Consider the following 17086-nt stretch of genomic DNA (forward strand, 5'->3'; position numbering starts at 1 on the left):
GGCCGCCGGGGACCTGGTAGGTGGCGACTTGGTCCTGAAGACGTTTATTTCCAAAATGGGCGCCGCCGGTGATGGGTATCGGACGGGGGGTAGGTTCCACTACCGCACGGTGTTTGCTCACTCTCTTTACGGCTTGGCTGGTCCAGGAAACTGTGGATACAGAGAAGAATACCTCCGGGATTTCAAACCGAAGGAAAAACGGAAAGAAAAGGCCCAGATCTGGACCTAATGCCGGAATTAGTACACCTATTAATTGTCATCTCTCTCTTCATGCCACCCCTAACAGTTCAACTTTTCTTACAAGTAGTTACCTTTTCTTTATACTGTTCTATTTGTTCTTTACAATTCCCGTTTTTTATGGGTCTATTGTGAAGCTATAGAAAACAAAGAAACCGATGTTAGCACTAATAATCACTTTTTCTTGTTGGTTTTGAAACTAACCGTACTTTCTACGAACAACCGTACTAATTTAAACTTTCCGTACTATTAGGCTTAACTTTTTCAGTATTTTATAGAATCTAAAAGAAGAAACACATAACACTATTATACACCTTACTTATTGTTAATTTTTTAACTTTTACACTACTGTTTGAGATACACGACGCGCACTACTATTATCTGAATAGTCTAGAACGGAAAGAGGCTCAATGTCTTGCTGCAATTAGTTTTATCAATTTTGCTTCGTGGAAATTATTCCGAAGTTGGACACTTTACGAAGTTTGGCAACCCAGATTTAAAAGGTTGGCTGCCCTTCCGCGCAGGGACCTGACAGCTGACGTTACATACGGGAAATAGGTTGCGTTCTTTCTCAAACCGCTGTAAATAAATTATCCTAAGGGAAAGGTAACGAGTGGTATTAGCGTATAGCGATTTGCTCTGCATTAGACAGCTAATGATTCAACCGCCAGTGAGGCTGTCAGTTTTATTCTTTTTTTTTTTTAGGGTGTGGGTATTGGGATCTCCCTGGCAGGCGTGATAAGTGACGAGGATGTTTGTGGAGGAGCCAACCAACTATAATTGAAACCAACGGTTACAGCTAAGCTAAACGCACGTTGTTTTTTTTTTTTTCATCCATTGTCGTCATCGTTCTTCGCCAGCCGTCAGAAATAGTTCTCTCTACAAACGTCGTCGCTCACATCGCGATGGCAAGATAGTCTTCGAGCTAGCATTTTCATCCGTAGGTGCGGCGGCGCATAATGGGCGTTCATCATCAAAACAAAAATTCTGGAATAGGCCTTAAGATTTACACGCGTAACCAGAGCTCTCTCGGCTTGTTTCAAAAGTGGTACAACCCCTTTGTGGTACATAGAATAGAATGCGTCCATTGCATAGGTTCATGGTCTTCCAAGAAAACTCTGGAAAAAGGCCTTAAAATCTACACGCATAACCAAAAATCTTTCGCCTTGTTTCAAAAGCTGTACAAGCCCTTTGTGGTACATATAAAAGAATGCGTCCATTGCATAGGTTCATGGTCATCCAAAAAAATGAACAGTGGGTAATGTCTGTGACATAACCGCGAAGGTGGACGTAGGACTTGACTTGACCATGCCTTTGAAGATGTATAATATATCCAAATCTCTCACGTCACCTAATTTGTATAAAAAATCGGCGATAACAGCCCAAACATTATTATAACAATTTTCATGAGCAATATAGGAAAAAATATCTCAAAAAGAAAAGCTCTCAATCGAAGTTTTATCTAATAGTGGAATTTTTTGTGATTTATTTCATTATATGTCACAGTTCTTGTTATGTAACGGTTATGAAAAAATCTTGAAAATCTGCTATTCGCGTATAACATTTTATCTCTAGAGTATTTTAGAATTTTTAAGAACTCTTTAGTAAGTCTATCAATGGCTCTCAGAAGAACCGCATGCTTTGAAAATAAACATTTTCTATGTCCATCTGTTGCGTCATGTTGCAGTGGGTTGTAAAACTAATGTTGGGTGCTCCGGGTGGAGCGCGAAACCAAAGCTGTCTTCATGCAGTGTAGGTATGTGCCGACGTGTGTTGTTTCTCCAGATGGAACCAGCGGGATACGAACTGCCGACCGATGAACCGGTGACTCGGTGACCAATTGCGAGCATTATCATTATCTTTTTTGGCCCTGATAAGGGCCGGAAATTAACTTTTTCATGGACAACTGGTTGACCGAAAGAGTTTCTTGTTCGAAACCAAAACACACACACGGTTTCTTCAAAAGCATCGCAATTCTTTCTCTTGCTTTTCTTCAGCCTGTCTCGGATCGATACTGATGCCGGCCGGCCTCGGCTCGACTCTGCTGCTGTTGCCGGTATCTGCTCGGCATTGCTGCGGTGTCGGGTCTGTGGGGTGGACTGCTTCTGGAACTTCTTCTACTGCTGTACTGATGGCTATGCTTCGGCTGATGTTGGCCTCGACTCTGCCGGGCCGAAAAAGTGGATAGTATGGACGATGCTGCCTTGCTAAAAGGTGTGAATGCTGTCGAATCGATATTACTGTTACTTGGCTTGTCCCGGTCAGAATGAAAGGAAAAAAAATCACGTTGCGCTATTTTATGCCTTCTCGTCAGACCCAGCAGCAGCTCATTCGCAGCTTCGACTGAAGGGCCTCCGAGTCCATGCGATATCGACTGAATAAGGAAATTATTTAACTCTTATAGCCTTGAAAAAGGCTGTTTGTTTCGGCTTGGTCCAACTAATAAGAAGGACTGAATGCTCTGTAAGTGAATGCACTTTTCTTTTATACTTAATTTTGAATCGTCTCTGCTTCCCGATTGGTCGGCCAATCAGTGAGCGTCTTGTATCCCGTTCCTTTGTCAGCCAAAGCGTCATCATCATCGACGCGTTCGTGATGGGCTTCTTCTTCATTCTTTTGTTGCTCGCTGCTGGCGTCTATTTCCTGATGGGACTTTTCGCACGGTACAGGCCACAAGCCAGGCAATCGAGCTAAGAATTGCTGTTCAGGTGGGAAGTGCAGAAAGTTTAGGATTGGTAGCTTGGGAGAACATTCAGTCACGTTCGCTTTGTGCGCGAACAATATCAAACAATGTTTTTCTATATAAATCGATTGATAGCTTTTTATTTTGAGATATCTTTTTTAAATTGCTCACAAAAACTGTTATATAATAATGTTTGGGCTGTTATCACCGATTTATTTATCTAAATTAGATTATGTGAGAAATTTGGACATAATAAGTGTCTTTAAAGGCATGGTCAAGTTTAGTTTTTCGTCCACTTCGCGGTCACAGTTCTTGTTATGTCACGGTTATGAAAAATCTTGCAAATCTGCTATTCGCGTATAACATTTTATCTCTAGCAGTGTTGTAAAATGTCATTTGCATTCGTTTGCATAATTTCCCCAGAATTTTTTTCAGAAGTTAGCTATCAATTCATGATATATGACGAACTTATAGCGCTTAAATGTGCCTACAACTTTGTCTAACAAGACATTGCTGTAAATATGAAATCTAGGGCGTGGGAGGCAAAATGTCATTCAAATGACATTATGTCAAATGACACGTGACATTTTGGAGAGTTTTCACTCTCCAGCCTCAGATGTAATATTTAGAGCAATAATGTACCCTTGGACAAACATATACCTCTACTCAAGCGATATGAGTACATTCCAAATAATGAAGTAAATTTGGCTTCTGAAGAAAGTTATAAACAAATTAGTCAAATGACATGCAGATGACATTTTACAAGCCTGATCTCTAGAATATTGGATTTGACACCCAAGTACATTTTCTAACGCGGAGGGTATTTAAAACTTTGATATTATATATCAGTGGCTCTCAGAAGAACCGTTTGCTTCAAAGAAATACATTTTCTAACTACATCTCTTGCGTCATGTTGCAGCGGACTGTAAGGCTGATGCTGGGTGCTCCTGGGTGGAGCGCAAAACCAAAGCTGTCTTCATGCAGCGTATCCGCTTGACGTGTGCTGTTTCTTCAATGGAACCAGCGGGATGCGGATTGCCTTTATGCAGCATGCGACGAACCAGTGACGAATGCTACCCAATAGCGAAAATTATTATTAACTCTCTTGGCCCTGATAAGGGCCGAAAATTAACTCCTTTCGGGGAACTGGTTGACCGAGGGGGTTTCTTTACTCCAAACCAAAACACACACACACGCGATTTCGTCAAGAACATTGCAGTTCTTTCTCTTGATTTTCTTCAACTTGTTTCGACTCGATACCAATGCCGGCCGATTTCGGCTCAACACTGATGCCGGTTGGCCTCAGCTCTTCATTGATGCCGGCTAGTTTCGGCTCGACTCTGCTGCTGCGAAAAGTTGCGAGTGCTGTCGAATCGATGCTGCTGTGGCTTTGCTTGTCCCGGTTAGAATGAAAGAAAAATATCCCGTTGGAAGTTCTGAACAGAATGAGAAGGAAAAATTGCGTCACCCTCTTTTATGGCTTATTTTGGTGCGCAGTTGCAGCTTATCCGCTAGCGTCTGCTGCACCCATCAGAATCAAGCGAACAAATGACGCGAGGAACCCATATTTATAGGTTTCAGTGCAGTCAATGTTTTGCTTCGAAAACAGTTTTAGGCCTATTGAAGTTTTTCGGTCATATCAAGTATGAATATGAAAGGCATACTTAAGATCTGTCGATTAAAAGGGGTTTTCCGTTCTCTGGGACGATTCCAGGGATCCGTTCTCTGGGACAAACGCTATTATCACTCAAAATCTTTCAACACAGCGTAACGCGGTCGATTTAGAAATATTGAAATGACACCCGGTATAGTGTAGAGAGACGTAAGTCCTACGTCAAAAAACTCTGGAAAGGGCCTAAAGATCTACACGCGTAACCAGAGCTCTTTCGGCTTGTTTCAAAAGTGGTACAACCCCTTTGAGGTCCATAGAATAAAATGTGTCCATGGCGTATGCCAATGACCATCCTAGAAATTTAAGGAGTAATACTTCTAGGCTTACACTAATAACTAGTTGATCTTTAACCTGATATAAACACGGTACATGGTCTTTGCAATATTAGCCCGTTTTTTTCTTATGTTGTGGAAACTCGAAAGGACACTGTTTTGTTAGTTGCCGGTAGAGCAGCTACAAAGCTGAAATTTTTATTAAAGTAAATTTAGTCGGGATTTACATTGAGTTTTAGAGCCTTACATTTTCAGTGACTTCGAAATAAACAATATCGAGGTTATGTTTCCGGCGATTATGTGCGCTAATTCCTAAATAATCAAATTAAACAGTTAAAATGAGATTCGCATATCAAACAGTGTATCTGCTCACCTAATGGAAACTAGTTGCTAATGATTATTTAAAAACAAGATAAACTAATTTTAGAAAGAAAATTACTTTTCAATAAATTGAATTCACGTATTGCGACAGCACAGCGCGATGGCAGACCAAAATGATTCTTCTTAATTCGCTTTTCGATCGAGGGAATGGACACAAGCCTCATCATCAGTGTGCCCAGCGAGTTCGGCAACATTCTCCACCCCGTGAGCTTCTCCAGGTCCCGGATCGCTACCCTTGTTAATTGTCTCCCTTGGCTCCACTTCCAACAGCGCCAGCTCAACCGCCGGCCTAGAAACTATCCCGTTGGCTGTGAGCACTTTTGCTCTTCTGACCTGATCGTTGGATCCTTTAGTCGTTTCCAAAATGCGTCCTCTTGTCCAGCTATTCCTAATGTTTTCGTCGATAATTACAACTAAATCTCCCGGCTCAAGGGGCTTGACCTTCTCGAACCACTTCGTACGTCGAGTAAGCATAGGAAGATACTCTAGCACCCACCTATTCCAGAATTTGTCCACTGTCCTTTGGACCGCCTTGTAGATGTCTCGAAGACTACTGTTTTCGTCTATTAATGCTAACTCAGGCTGATTAACACCGTTGGACCCGTACAGCAAAAAGTGGTTAGGGTCAGGGCCTCGGCGTCTGCATCATCAAGTGGTACGTATGTTAGCGGACGAGAATTGATTACTCCTTCCGCTTCCAGTAATACCGTCTCAAGCACTTCATCGCTGGGGTGTGTCTTACAATCGGAAATTACTTTCATAGCTGTTTTCACGGATCTTACTAATCGCTCCCACGGCCCACCCATATGTGGCGCAGCAGGAACGTTGAAATACCAGGTGGTATGGGCATTCGTGAATGTTGTAGCACAGTCCTTATTCACTTGTTGCATCTTGTGTTGCTCCTCGGATAACTGACGGCTTGCTCCTATGAAGTTCGTTCCATTGTCCGAATATACTTCACGTGGTGCGCCTCGTCTTGCGATAAATCGTCGGAAAGCCATGATACATGATTGTGATGATAGACTATGGGTAACTTCTAGGTGGATGGCTCTCACAGTTAGACAAGTAAATAGAGCCACCCACCGCTTCACCAGACTTCGGCCGATTTTCACTTCCACCGGTCCAAAATAGTCCACTCCGACGTACGTAAATGCACGCACGAACGGCGTGAGTCGAACCCTAGGTAGCGATGCCATCATCGGGGTTTGGGAACTGCTTTCCTTATTTTGCAAAACTGGCAATTTCGAGACACTTTGCGAATCAAAGTACGCAGACTGGCGACATAGTATTGCTGGCGCATTTCGTTATGGACTGTTTCATTATTCGCATGTAGCAGGCGTCGATGCATGTTGTCGATAATGAGTGTAGTGATGGAATGCTGTTTAGGAAGTATAACGGGATACTTTGCTGAGTACGCCGATTCTGGTGCTGCTTCGATTCGACTCCCCATGCGGATAGTACCCATAGAATCCATAAATGGGCTTAGTCGGTATATTGAACTGGACTTGCTGACGATTCCATGTTGTTTTAATGTTTCTATCTCGTCGGGATAGGCTTGCGTCTGGGCTTGTCGTATCAGTGTGAACTCGGCTTTACGGATTTCATGACCCTGCAGCACACACCCACTTCCTTGGGGAGAACGTATTTTCCGCATTTTGTCAACGGCCCGATGCACGAAAGCGACAGTTCTGACAAGCCGAATCCAATTGGAAAAACGAGTAACGTCAATCAGCAGATCCACAATGTTTTGACGGTGAAAAATACGGGTCGCAATTCTTCGCTAGTAGTTTCGCTCAAAGAATGTTTTTCCATCGGCCATTCGCGTTCGTCTTGCATTAAAAATGAGGGTCCAGAAAACCAGCGATTGTGGTTGTGGAACGTTGGTCCATTTGGTGGCCTCGTCAGCGACGTTTAATCGGGATGGTACGTATTTCCATTCGTCAATGCTGCTGAGCGATAATATCTCGCCTACTCGAAATCCAACAAACTGATGGTATCGGCGACTATCTGAGCGGAGCCAAGCCAACACCGTAGTGGAGTCCGTCCACAGATACCTTTTGCTGACCGGAAGACTTAGGGAGGTGCAAACCGTCTGTAACAATCTTGCTCCTATCATAGCGGCCTGTAACTCCAACCGCGGGATTGAAAGAGGCTTGAGAGGAGCTACTTTAGTCTTGGATGCTAGGAATGCACAGTGTATACCCCCAACGCAGTTCATTCTCAAGTATGCCACGCATGCGTAAGCAGATTCGCTTGCGTCAACAAATATGTGCACTTGCAGTTCCTGTAATGAATTGGACGGAGCTTCCCCAAAATAGCATCTCGGCACTTTCACTTCTCCTATCTGCGCTAGAAGTTCTGACCACCGATACCAAAAATCCAGAAGATGCTCGGATATTGGTTCGTCCCAGTTGGTCCCGCTTCTCCAAATTTCTTGCATCAGAATTTTTCCATGAATCGTGTAGTGTGAAACGAAACCGAGAGGATCGAATATCCTCATCACTACTTGAAGCACCTGTCTTTTTGTTGGGATTACACATCCGTTTCGCAGTTGCTGTTTATCGATACCGGACGCATCGAACGTAAAAGCGTCCTCAGCTGGGTCCCAGATTAGCCCTAGTACACGATCACCGGCGACTTGTTTTTCTCCGTTGATTGGTTTTCCCGATAGTTGTTCAGTTTCACCAGCAGCTGAAACGACTTCTGGTGCATTTGATCGAAATTTCCTAATTTTGAATCCTGCTGCAGAATGGATGATTTTTACTTGATTCATCAGTTCTATGGCTTCTTCCACTGTGTCTGTGCTGTCGAGGAAATCGTCGACGTAGTGATTTTTAATAACTGCCATTGCTGCTCGTGGATACTCCGCGGCGTGTGCTTCAGCGTTTTTATTTTTCACGTAATGTGCTGAGCAGGGCGAACAAGTTGCGCCGAATGTGGCAACATCCATGATGTACACTTCGATTTTGTGCCCTGGTTCGCTACGCCAGAGAAACCGTTGGTATTGCTTGTCTTCTGACCGAATCTTGATCTGGTGAAACATTTCGCAGATGTCACCACACACTGCGATGCTTCTCTCTCGGAACCGAAGAATGACTTCCACCAGTGATACAAGCAAATCGGGTCCCCTGAGCAGGAGGTCGTTAAAGCTGATTCCTTGCACTTTGGCCGCTGCGTCCCAAATGAGCCTTATTTTATCGGGTTTTTTCGGACTAACGACAACTCCCAACGGAAGATACCACACGCGTCGGGGATCAGAATTCTGTAGTTCTGCTTCAGAAGCTTCGTGCGCATAGCCTTTTTCTATGTAATCCGCAATCTGATGTTGAACATTCGCCGCTAGTTTTGGGTCCCGAGCTAAACGTCTCTCTAAGCTCTTCAGTCGACCTAACGCCATTGGCAAGCTATTGGGAAACGTCGGATCATCCATTCGCCAGAGTAGACCGGTCTCATAATAATTGTCTTTCTTAACCGTAGTACGTTCGAGAATTTGAATGGCACGTTTGTCATCTTCTCCTTCGGGTCTCACCGAATCCGCAATTTCCTCTGTTTCTCCGCATTACTTCATGCAGCGATTGATTAGACATGGTGTCAAGCGCATAATGATTTAGATGCACCGATGATGATCGGAGTTTTCCAGAACCTTTGCCAAAGGCACACCATCCCAATTTAGTCTTTACTACTACTGGCCCTCCGTTCCTTCCTTCGCGTGTTTTTAGAGTAGTGAGGAGTCGCACATGCTCCAAACCAATGATCATTCGAGGAGTGATGTTGGTATAGCTTTTTACAGGTAATACGACCAGATGTGGGAATTGACCAGCCAGATTCTCGTAGTCGAATGACTGTTTGGGTAGATTAAGCTCGTCGACGGTCAGAGTGTCATTGATTGTGTACTTTTGCTTTGGGTTATCACCGGCAATGGTTACACATTAGATTAGCGCTTGGATCCTTTCTCTTCTCTGGAAATATTTCCTGTCCACGATAGCCACAATGAATCAGATGGCCCATCTAGTCCCAGCTCTTCTGCTATTTGGGCTTCGAGTAGTGTTGAGCTAGACCCTTCGTCCAGAAAGGCGAAAATACGGACTACTCTGTTGTTACTGAACAGTTTCACCGGGATGTAGCGGAATATGGAGACAGACTGGCTACGGTGATGATTCTGATGAGCTTGTATGCCATGTCCTGTATGGGGTAATACTTGCTCCAACTGATGGGTGTTCTGGGTGTGTAATAGTTGGTGGTGACGCGATCGACATCCATTTATTCCGCATTCTTTTTTAGAGCGGCAAGGCCACTTCCGATGTGGCACCAGGCATGTTCTGCATAGATTTTTACTACGGATGGACTTCCAGCGGGCGTCGATGAATGACAACCAGCAATCTGGTGACTTTCTTCCTCGCAGTAGCTACAGTCTTTTGCTGGTCGGTCTTGAATTTGCTGCATAGCAAGATGCTCTTTTTCCGTTTCGTTTAATGACCCTCCACTATGCACGAAAAGTTTCTCCTTGTGCTTGTCTGAGCGAGATGCTTTTGCGTTACCGAGAAATGCTTCGGAATTCACCAGCAAGTCCGACGCCAAGCAGACGAGATTCGATATGAAAGCATTGAATGTCCTCAAATCAATGTGTAACTGTGTCTGCTTGAAGCTACTCCACTGTAACTTAAAGTGTGTTGGTAGTTTTTCAACCAATTCGTTGAGTAGTAATGGGTTTGCCAGATGGTTCTGCTGTTCCGATACAATCATGTGGTCGATCAGGTTTTGAACCACTAATCCATAGTCGACTATCGACTTTAAGTTGTCAGCTTTGGGTGCCGGTGACGATCGCACCCGTCGTAGAAGAGAGTTTATGAGAATCTCTGGCCTTCCAAACAGCATCCGAAGTGTTGCCATCACGCTGGCAACTGATGAAGGTAGAAGGAGTCGGCTTCGAACTGAATCCAGTGCACTTCCTCGCAGACACCGTTGTAATCGGGCCAGATTCTCAGCGTTGCTATACCCACAGACTGCAGTGGAGTTTTTGAAGCTGCTGTAAAATATTGGCCAGTCTTCTGGGTCGCCGGAGAAGAAGGGCAGGTCCCGTGCCATTACTTGCCGAGCAGCAAGCTGAGTTGCTGTTGGTCCGAGCACGACTGGCTCTGTCTCGCAGCGTTCTGGATTCGGGTAGTGTATCTGAGGTTTTGCCTGCGTTGACTCGAATATTGCTCGCGTTCTCGGAAACGTTAAGGGCATACCAAGTTGTTCATGGCGTGGAGAAACAAGCACGTTGTCAGCAATAGTTTGACGAGTATTCATGGGCATGGTGGGCCCCTTTTCATTTACTGGACATGGTATGGTGAATTTCTCCGAAAGAAAGTAGTGGTTCTGCTGCAGATGTGCAGCGGGAGGCTCGGCGGGAGGTACTCTCAAACTATCATGCATGATTGTTGGAGCCGGATGAACAACATTTGGAGGATTCTTCATCGCTGCTGGAGCGGACACAGTTTGCGATAAGAAGGGGTTTCGATTATTCACCTCTCTTGTAACTGACTGCATTTCAAGTGTAGGTGCTGTCATCCACAATTCTTCGGCGGTTGCTTGTATGCTCCTTCGGGAAGTTCCGCTTTGATCGTGTATAACCTCCAAATCGCCACATTCTCTTTCCAAGCATTTCGAGGCTGCCGGTACTTCTGCTTCCAACCATTCCTCCAATCTATCCCGCTTGGACCTTGCACTTACTCTACTTCTACTGCTGGCAGCATCTTCCTCTTCTTCGATTTGCATAAGTAGTTCGAACCTTTCTTTTAAGTATTTCTCTTCTTCTTCTAATTTCCTCATCCTGATCTCATTTTGCTGCTCCAATAATTCAAGACGAAGTTGAGCTTGTCGTGACTTCTTGCTTGAAGCGGAGGTGTACGCCGAAGCCGTCGAACTTGGACTGCCTACTGCCTCGGCTACTGGTATTGATTTCAGGCGACACCCATCGCACTTCCATGATCGATTGGAACCAGCGATCGATTCCGACACGCCTGCACATCCGTAGTGTTGCCAGGCGTCGCATGTATCACAACCGACCATGTTTTCGGCATCATCCGGTCTGGTGCACTTTTTGCAATTCGTGTTTTCTTGCGAAGCGATCTGCATTTTGTCTTTGGTGGATTTTCAACCCTACTGTGGGTGTGAAAATCTTTGTAGTTTGTTGTGGAAACTCGAAAGGACACTGTTTTGTTAGTTGCCGGTAGAGCAGCTACAAAGCTGAAATTTTTATTAAAGTAAATTTAGTCGGGATTTACATTGAGTTTTAGAGCCTTACATTTTCAGTGACTTCGAAATAAACAACCTCGATATTATGTTTCCGGCGATTATGTGCGCTAATTCCTAAATAATCAAATTAAACAGTTAAAATGAGATTCGCATATCAAACAGTGTATCTGCTCACCTAATGGAAACTAGTTGCTAATGATTATTTAAAAACAAGATAAACTAATTTTAGAAAGAAAATTACTTTTCAATAAATTGAATTCACGTATTGCGACAGCACGGCGCGATGGCAGACCAAAATGATTCTTCTTAATTCGCTTTTCGATCGAGGAAATGGACACAAGCCTCATCATCAGTGTGCCCAGCGAGTTCGGCAACATCTTACGTTTCCGGCGTGAAGTTGTCTCGTTCCAATTTATTCACATTTTGCATTTCCAAGGAATATACAGTTTCGTACGTGATATGAATTAGGTTTGTATATTACCTGGAACCCATGACAACAAGAATTACTTTAAAGACAAACATAGATCAAAAAGGGGTCACACAACTTATTTATTTTAAAATAGTTGCCTCCATTAAGGAGGTTGATTCACCGACCTTGATTCTATGGAGTTCGTTGACTACCTGGAACTCACGACAACAACAAGAACTACTTGAAGTACAAACATATATAAGGAAGGGGTCACACAACTTGTTTATTCTTCAATAACTGCCTCCATTTCGGAAGTTGATCCACAGACCTTGACCCTTGGAGTTCGTAGACAACCTGAAGCCCACGACAACAACAAGAACTACTTGGAATACAAAAATATACCAAGAAGGGGTCACACAACTTGTTTATTTTTCAATAATTGCCACCATTACGGAGGATGATCCACAGACCTTGACTCTTGGAGTTGGTAGACTTCCTGGATCCCACAGCAGCAAAAAGAGCTACTTAGAATACAAACATATACCTATAAGGGGTCACTCAACTTGTTTATTCTTCAATAACTGCCTCAATTACTGAGGTTGATCAACATACTTTGACTGTGTGGAATTCGTAGATCATGACAACAGCTAATACCACTTCGCATGCAAGCCTAAATTCTGTTTCTATAACATCCGCAGTACTTAGATCATCTAAAAACAACCTCCGAAACTAATCCAAATTTGCCTCATATAAACGCTTGAAACTTTGTTTACGCTCCTATAGGGCGTAAAAAGGGGAATTTGGAATTTTGAGCGTAAAAGGGGAGAGCGTAAAAAGATGTTTTACAGTATAAAAATCTCATTTTGGCTGACAATTACCCCTGTTCTTGTTTACGGACGAACGAAACTTTCGAACGAATGCAGTTCGTTCGAATCGTTTCCCCATTTAATTTTGCTGGCGTAAACGAGAATGCGCATTAGTTTTCGTTCGAAAGCACGTTCGTACGTAAACAAGAATAAGGGTGAATGTCACATATGCAGTCTCTCAAACAAACGGCTCAAATATGATGGAAATAATGGGATCCAGAGGTCCTCTAATAAACTTTTCAAGATACATTTTATAAGCAGCGAGAAAGGCAACATCACCGCTAGGTGGATTAATCTGGGTTTTACATACAATCGCTTATGTTTAATTAATCGGTTAATCGGCAGAGTCTACGTAGACTTCAAGTCTACAAAAGTCTTCCAGAGGGGAGGGGATTAGAAAATGCGATAATTTAGTCTACATGGTTTATGGACAGTCCCTTAGCTTCTTTCTTTTCTTGGTGATATTTGTGTCCCTGCATTCAATTCACTTCGTTTCGCTAATTTAATATACCTACCTATTGCAGTCTCGTTACTTCGAAAGGCCCTGCGTCGCAACACACAAAGCGATCATTGCACTATAATCGCAGATCGCTCATAAGCCATAACAATAATCTAGAATGTATTTTCCGTGCCGCTGTTCGTGACTTCAGTTTAGTGCTGTTTGATAGTCGCTGAATGTCACTCCGTACCGACATATCTGTTTTATCGTTCAAAACTTTATTATACGTTGCCAACCTTCTCCGCACTCGATCCTGCCATGGAGGGATGAATCTAGGGTTGAAAGTAACTTTCAGAACACTAACACTCAGATTGGGTCGATTGTTCAATAATATATCCGATCATTTATCAAATAATTGTGAAATTTGTTTTAGTTAAAATTTGTTGAATACCTAAATAATGCAATACCTGTCAAGGGACCGTACACTAATTACGTAAGCATTTTTTCTGGGTTTTTCAACCCCCCCTCCCTCTCCCCCATGTAAGATTTTTCACATACAAATCATTTTTTATTTATATGGAGCATAAGAAATATGCAGACCCCCTCCCCCCATAAGTGCTTACGTAATTAGTGTACGACCCCCAACCATCTTCCAATGAAACTAGAAACAATATTTTTATTTTTCTATAATGCAACGCACGAATCCAATTGATAAATGGCTGCGCAAACTGCGAGTGGAACACGGCACACGGCATTTGTTTTGGAAATAGATAAACGGTTCCCACGCGATCGTCCTATGGACCGATCGAAGCTTGCCCCGTTCCATTCGATTTGTGTCATCCAACGTCGAAAGCGGCTGTGAACCAAATCAAAAGCCAAAGGTCGCCTAAATTTGTTTCGATTTGAAGGATGATTTTGTGTACATCTACACGCATTATGCCCCACATCAGCCCACTAAAAGATCATTTATCATTTTCTCGTTTCAGATGGCTCACGGAAAGGTAAATAACTGCACAAGCACAATGTCGATCCCTTCCGACGGGATTGGCTTCAATCGTTATTCACTCGTATAGTTGGGTAAGTGTGTCCGCCGCCAGACGCAGCGTTCGAGTTGTGAAGTCGGAACGAGACCTCCGCCGCGCCGCACAAATGAAACGAGCTTTTAATTGCAAATTAGCGGCAAACATTGAGCGACTGGGTAATTGTCTTAGCAAACAGGGGTCAAATGTTTTCCCACACTGTTGCAGTAGCTGTTTCCATATTCCGAATCTGTCATGGCCGGGTCATAATGAATTATTAATCGTTTCGTCGTTATCGTTGTAGGAACACGTTTTGTATATTTGCAATTTAATTGGCGCTATCTTAACAATTTTAAATGAGAATTAGAAAATTATTGAAAAGTTACCCTTTCCATCTAAAAATTGTTCGGTGGCCCTGAAAAGGGCCGTTTGGTGTTGAAATGCTCTCGTCACTCATCTACTTGGAGCTGGTGTACTTGGTGACGGCCTTGGTACCCTCGGAGACGGCATGCTTGGCCAACTCACCCGGCAGCAGCAGCCGAACAGCGGTCTGAATTTCCCGCGACGTGATCGTCGAGCGTTTGTTGTAGTTCGCCAGGCGGGACGCTTCCGCACCGATCCGCTCGAAGATATCGTTGACGAAACTGTTCATGATGCTCATGGCCTTCGAGGACACTCCGGTGTCCGGGTGGACCTGCTTCAGGACCTTGTAGATGTAGATCGCGTAGCTTTCCTTACGGCGCAACTTGCGCTTCTTCTTGTCCCCTTGGACGACGCTCTTCGTGGCCTTGCCGGCTTTCTTGGCTGCTTTTCCGCTGGTTTTGGCCGGCATCTTCAGATGACACTTTTCTGCGATGGCAACGAGAGTAGTACGTAAATGATGAAATAATCCTTCGTAGCTCTGTTAGCGCGAGAAACTGATATGACGGCTGAGGCCATGGCATACTGCTTTATTACGCAGTAACAGTAATGTAAGCTCCTCCCCTTTGGTGTGTTTTGCATTTTTCGCAATTCGATCGACAGTCCTTCTAGTCGTTCTGTGCTGTGAAATTAGTGTACAATAAACCATCGGCAAGTCGGTTTAACAACAGTTTGCAGTTTGCATTTTTAGTACATTGAATCGCGTTATACAAAGTTCATTCGAAATGTCAAGCCGCGGTAGCAAAGGAGGAAAAGCCAAGAGTGCGACTAAGTCCCGTTCGAGTCGTGCCGGATTGCAGTTTCCCGTGGGTCGAATCCATCGTCTGCTGAGGAAAGGCAACTATGCCGAACGTGTAGGGGCCGGTGCTCCCGTTTATCTGGCCGCAGTGTTGGAATATCTGGCCGCTGAAGTTCTCGAGCTGGCGGGAAATGCCGCCCGTGACAACAAGAAAACCAGAATCATTCCAAGGCACTTGCAGTTGGCCATTCGGAACGACGAGGAGTTGAATAAGCTGCTTGCTGGAGTGACCATCGCTCAGGGTGGGGTTTTGCCGAATATCCAGGCGGTGTTGCTTCCCAAGAAGACCGAGAAGAAGGCCTAAATCATTTGCATCATCATCATGACCGATCGAACAAAACAAAAAACCGTCCTTTTCAGGGCGACGAATTTAATTTATTGAGAGTTTGTTTGGAAATTTTCTATTGATATATTTAATATTACAAAAATTATAATTGAATTTATATTCAAACTGCTTCTTCACTTTATTTTCTGTATTCTGCTAGTCAAAAAACCACTTTTCCTTTAGAATATCTTCTGATATAACTTTGTAATTGTCTTTGAATTAAGTCTCAGATGCTTGACTAACTAAAACAAAGAAAATATTTAAGATGAGACGATACAAATATTTAAAATCAATTATGTCCCACCCCCCATCGCCTTTTCATGGTTTTTTGCCCAAAATTAAAAAATTAAGGGGGCAACAAAACAAAATTCGGATGATTTTGAGGATGTTAAAAGCATTTTTTAACCAATCCAAGGAGTATTATTTTTATTTTTTATTTTAATATTAATTTTTCATTATTCCGCCCCTTGACCTTTCGGAGACCATAAGGACTTTATTTTAATAAAATATTTCTAAAGGCCTTATCAAATTTTAGAAATTCTCAAAGATTTGCATATTTTTTAATGAATTTTATTGTAATTCAATGGAATTCATGCTTAGTAAATAAAATGATTTCTCAATAAGACTCACAAACTGACAAAAAGTGCCATTCTACGACTATACATATAAAAACCGAGTCCTAGAAGAAAATTACTTTTCCGACTCTTTCTCGTCACGCTTATCTGTGGCCCTGAAAAGGGCCGTTTTGTAGGTCAGGCCTGGGATTTTGATTAGGCAGCTTCGCATTCCAGCTCTTCATCTAAGCACGTTCCCCGCGGATCCGACGAGCCAGCTGGATGTCCTTCGGCATGATAGTCACACGCTTGGCATGGATCGCACACAGATTCGTATCCTCGAACAGGCCCACCAGATAGGCTTCGCTCGCCTCCTGCAGGGCCATGACGGCCGAGCTCTGGAACCGCAGGTCGGTCTTGAAGTCCTGGGCGATCTCGCGGACCAAACGCTGGAAGGGCAGCTTGCGGATCAACAGCTCCGTCGATTTCTGATAACGGCGGATCTCACGCAGAGCCACGGTTCCCGGTCGGTAGCGATGGGGCTTCTTCACTCCTCCGGTGGCTGGAGCACTCTTGCGAGCCGCTTTGGTGGCCAGCTGTTTCCGAGGGGCCTTTCCTCCGGTGGACTTGCGAGCCGTCTGCTTTGTACGTGCCATGGCTGGAGCGTTGTTTGATAAGAAGATATCTGAGCACGATGGAATACAGTCCGGTAATGAAATTCGGACTGCGATAACAGTTGCTTTTATAGTCGCTTTCTGCTTTAGAAAACA

The 17086-nt window shown here is 43.7% G+C and overlaps 4 protein-coding genes across 4 annotated transcripts in view; 2 read left to right on the forward strand and 2 right to left on the reverse strand.

The window, feature by feature from the left end:
• The window catches only part of LOC134207859 (alpha-protein kinase 1-like), a 239878-nt gene that overhangs the window by 86774 nt on the left and 136018 nt on the right, over positions 1 to 17086 (forward strand). Inside the window, exon 2 of the mRNA XM_062683810.1 lies at positions 14186 to 14200. Coding sequence (XP_062539794.1) covers positions 14186 to 14200 — 15 coding nt within the window. The remainder of the gene's footprint in view (positions 1 to 14185; positions 14201 to 17086) is intronic.
• Positions 14635 to 15136, reverse strand: LOC134217068 (histone H2B-like). Its single transcript, XM_062695829.1, has one exon. It carries the CDS (start codon positions 15048 to 15050, stop codon positions 14676 to 14678), a length of 375 nt encoding a protein of 124 aa, XP_062551813.1. The 5' UTR covers positions 15051 to 15136; the 3' UTR covers positions 14635 to 14675.
• On the forward strand, positions 15301 to 15803 carry LOC134207860 (histone H2A-like). The gene has a single exon (XM_062683811.1). The coding sequence runs from the start codon at positions 15364 to 15366 to the stop codon at positions 15739 to 15741; it is 378 nt and encodes a 125-aa protein (XP_062539795.1). The 5' UTR covers positions 15301 to 15363; the 3' UTR covers positions 15742 to 15803.
• LOC134207856 (histone H3) lies at positions 16492 to 17040 on the reverse strand. Its single transcript, XM_062683807.1, has one exon. It carries the CDS (start codon positions 16970 to 16972, stop codon positions 16562 to 16564), a length of 411 nt encoding a protein of 136 aa, XP_062539791.1. The 5' UTR covers positions 16973 to 17040; the 3' UTR covers positions 16492 to 16561.

The sequence above is a fragment of the Armigeres subalbatus genome, chromosome 1 (assembly GCF_024139115.2).
Source record: "Armigeres subalbatus isolate Guangzhou_Male chromosome 1, GZ_Asu_2, whole genome shotgun sequence".
NCBI lineage: Eukaryota > Metazoa > Arthropoda > Insecta > Diptera > Culicidae > Armigeres > Armigeres subalbatus.

Excerpts from the sequence above, each read along its gene's own strand:
- LOC134207856 (XM_062683807.1), bottom strand. The coding sequence starts at position 16,972 with ATGGCACGTACAAAGCAGACGGCTCGCAAGTCCACCGGAGGAAAGGCC.
- LOC134207860 (XM_062683811.1), top strand. The coding sequence starts at position 15,364 with ATGTCAAGCCGCGGTAGCAAAGGAGGAAAAGCCAAGAGTGCGACTAAG.
- LOC134217068 (XM_062695829.1), bottom strand. The coding sequence starts at position 15,050 with ATGCCGGCCAAAACCAGCGGAAAAGCAGCCAAGAAAGCCGGCAAGGCC.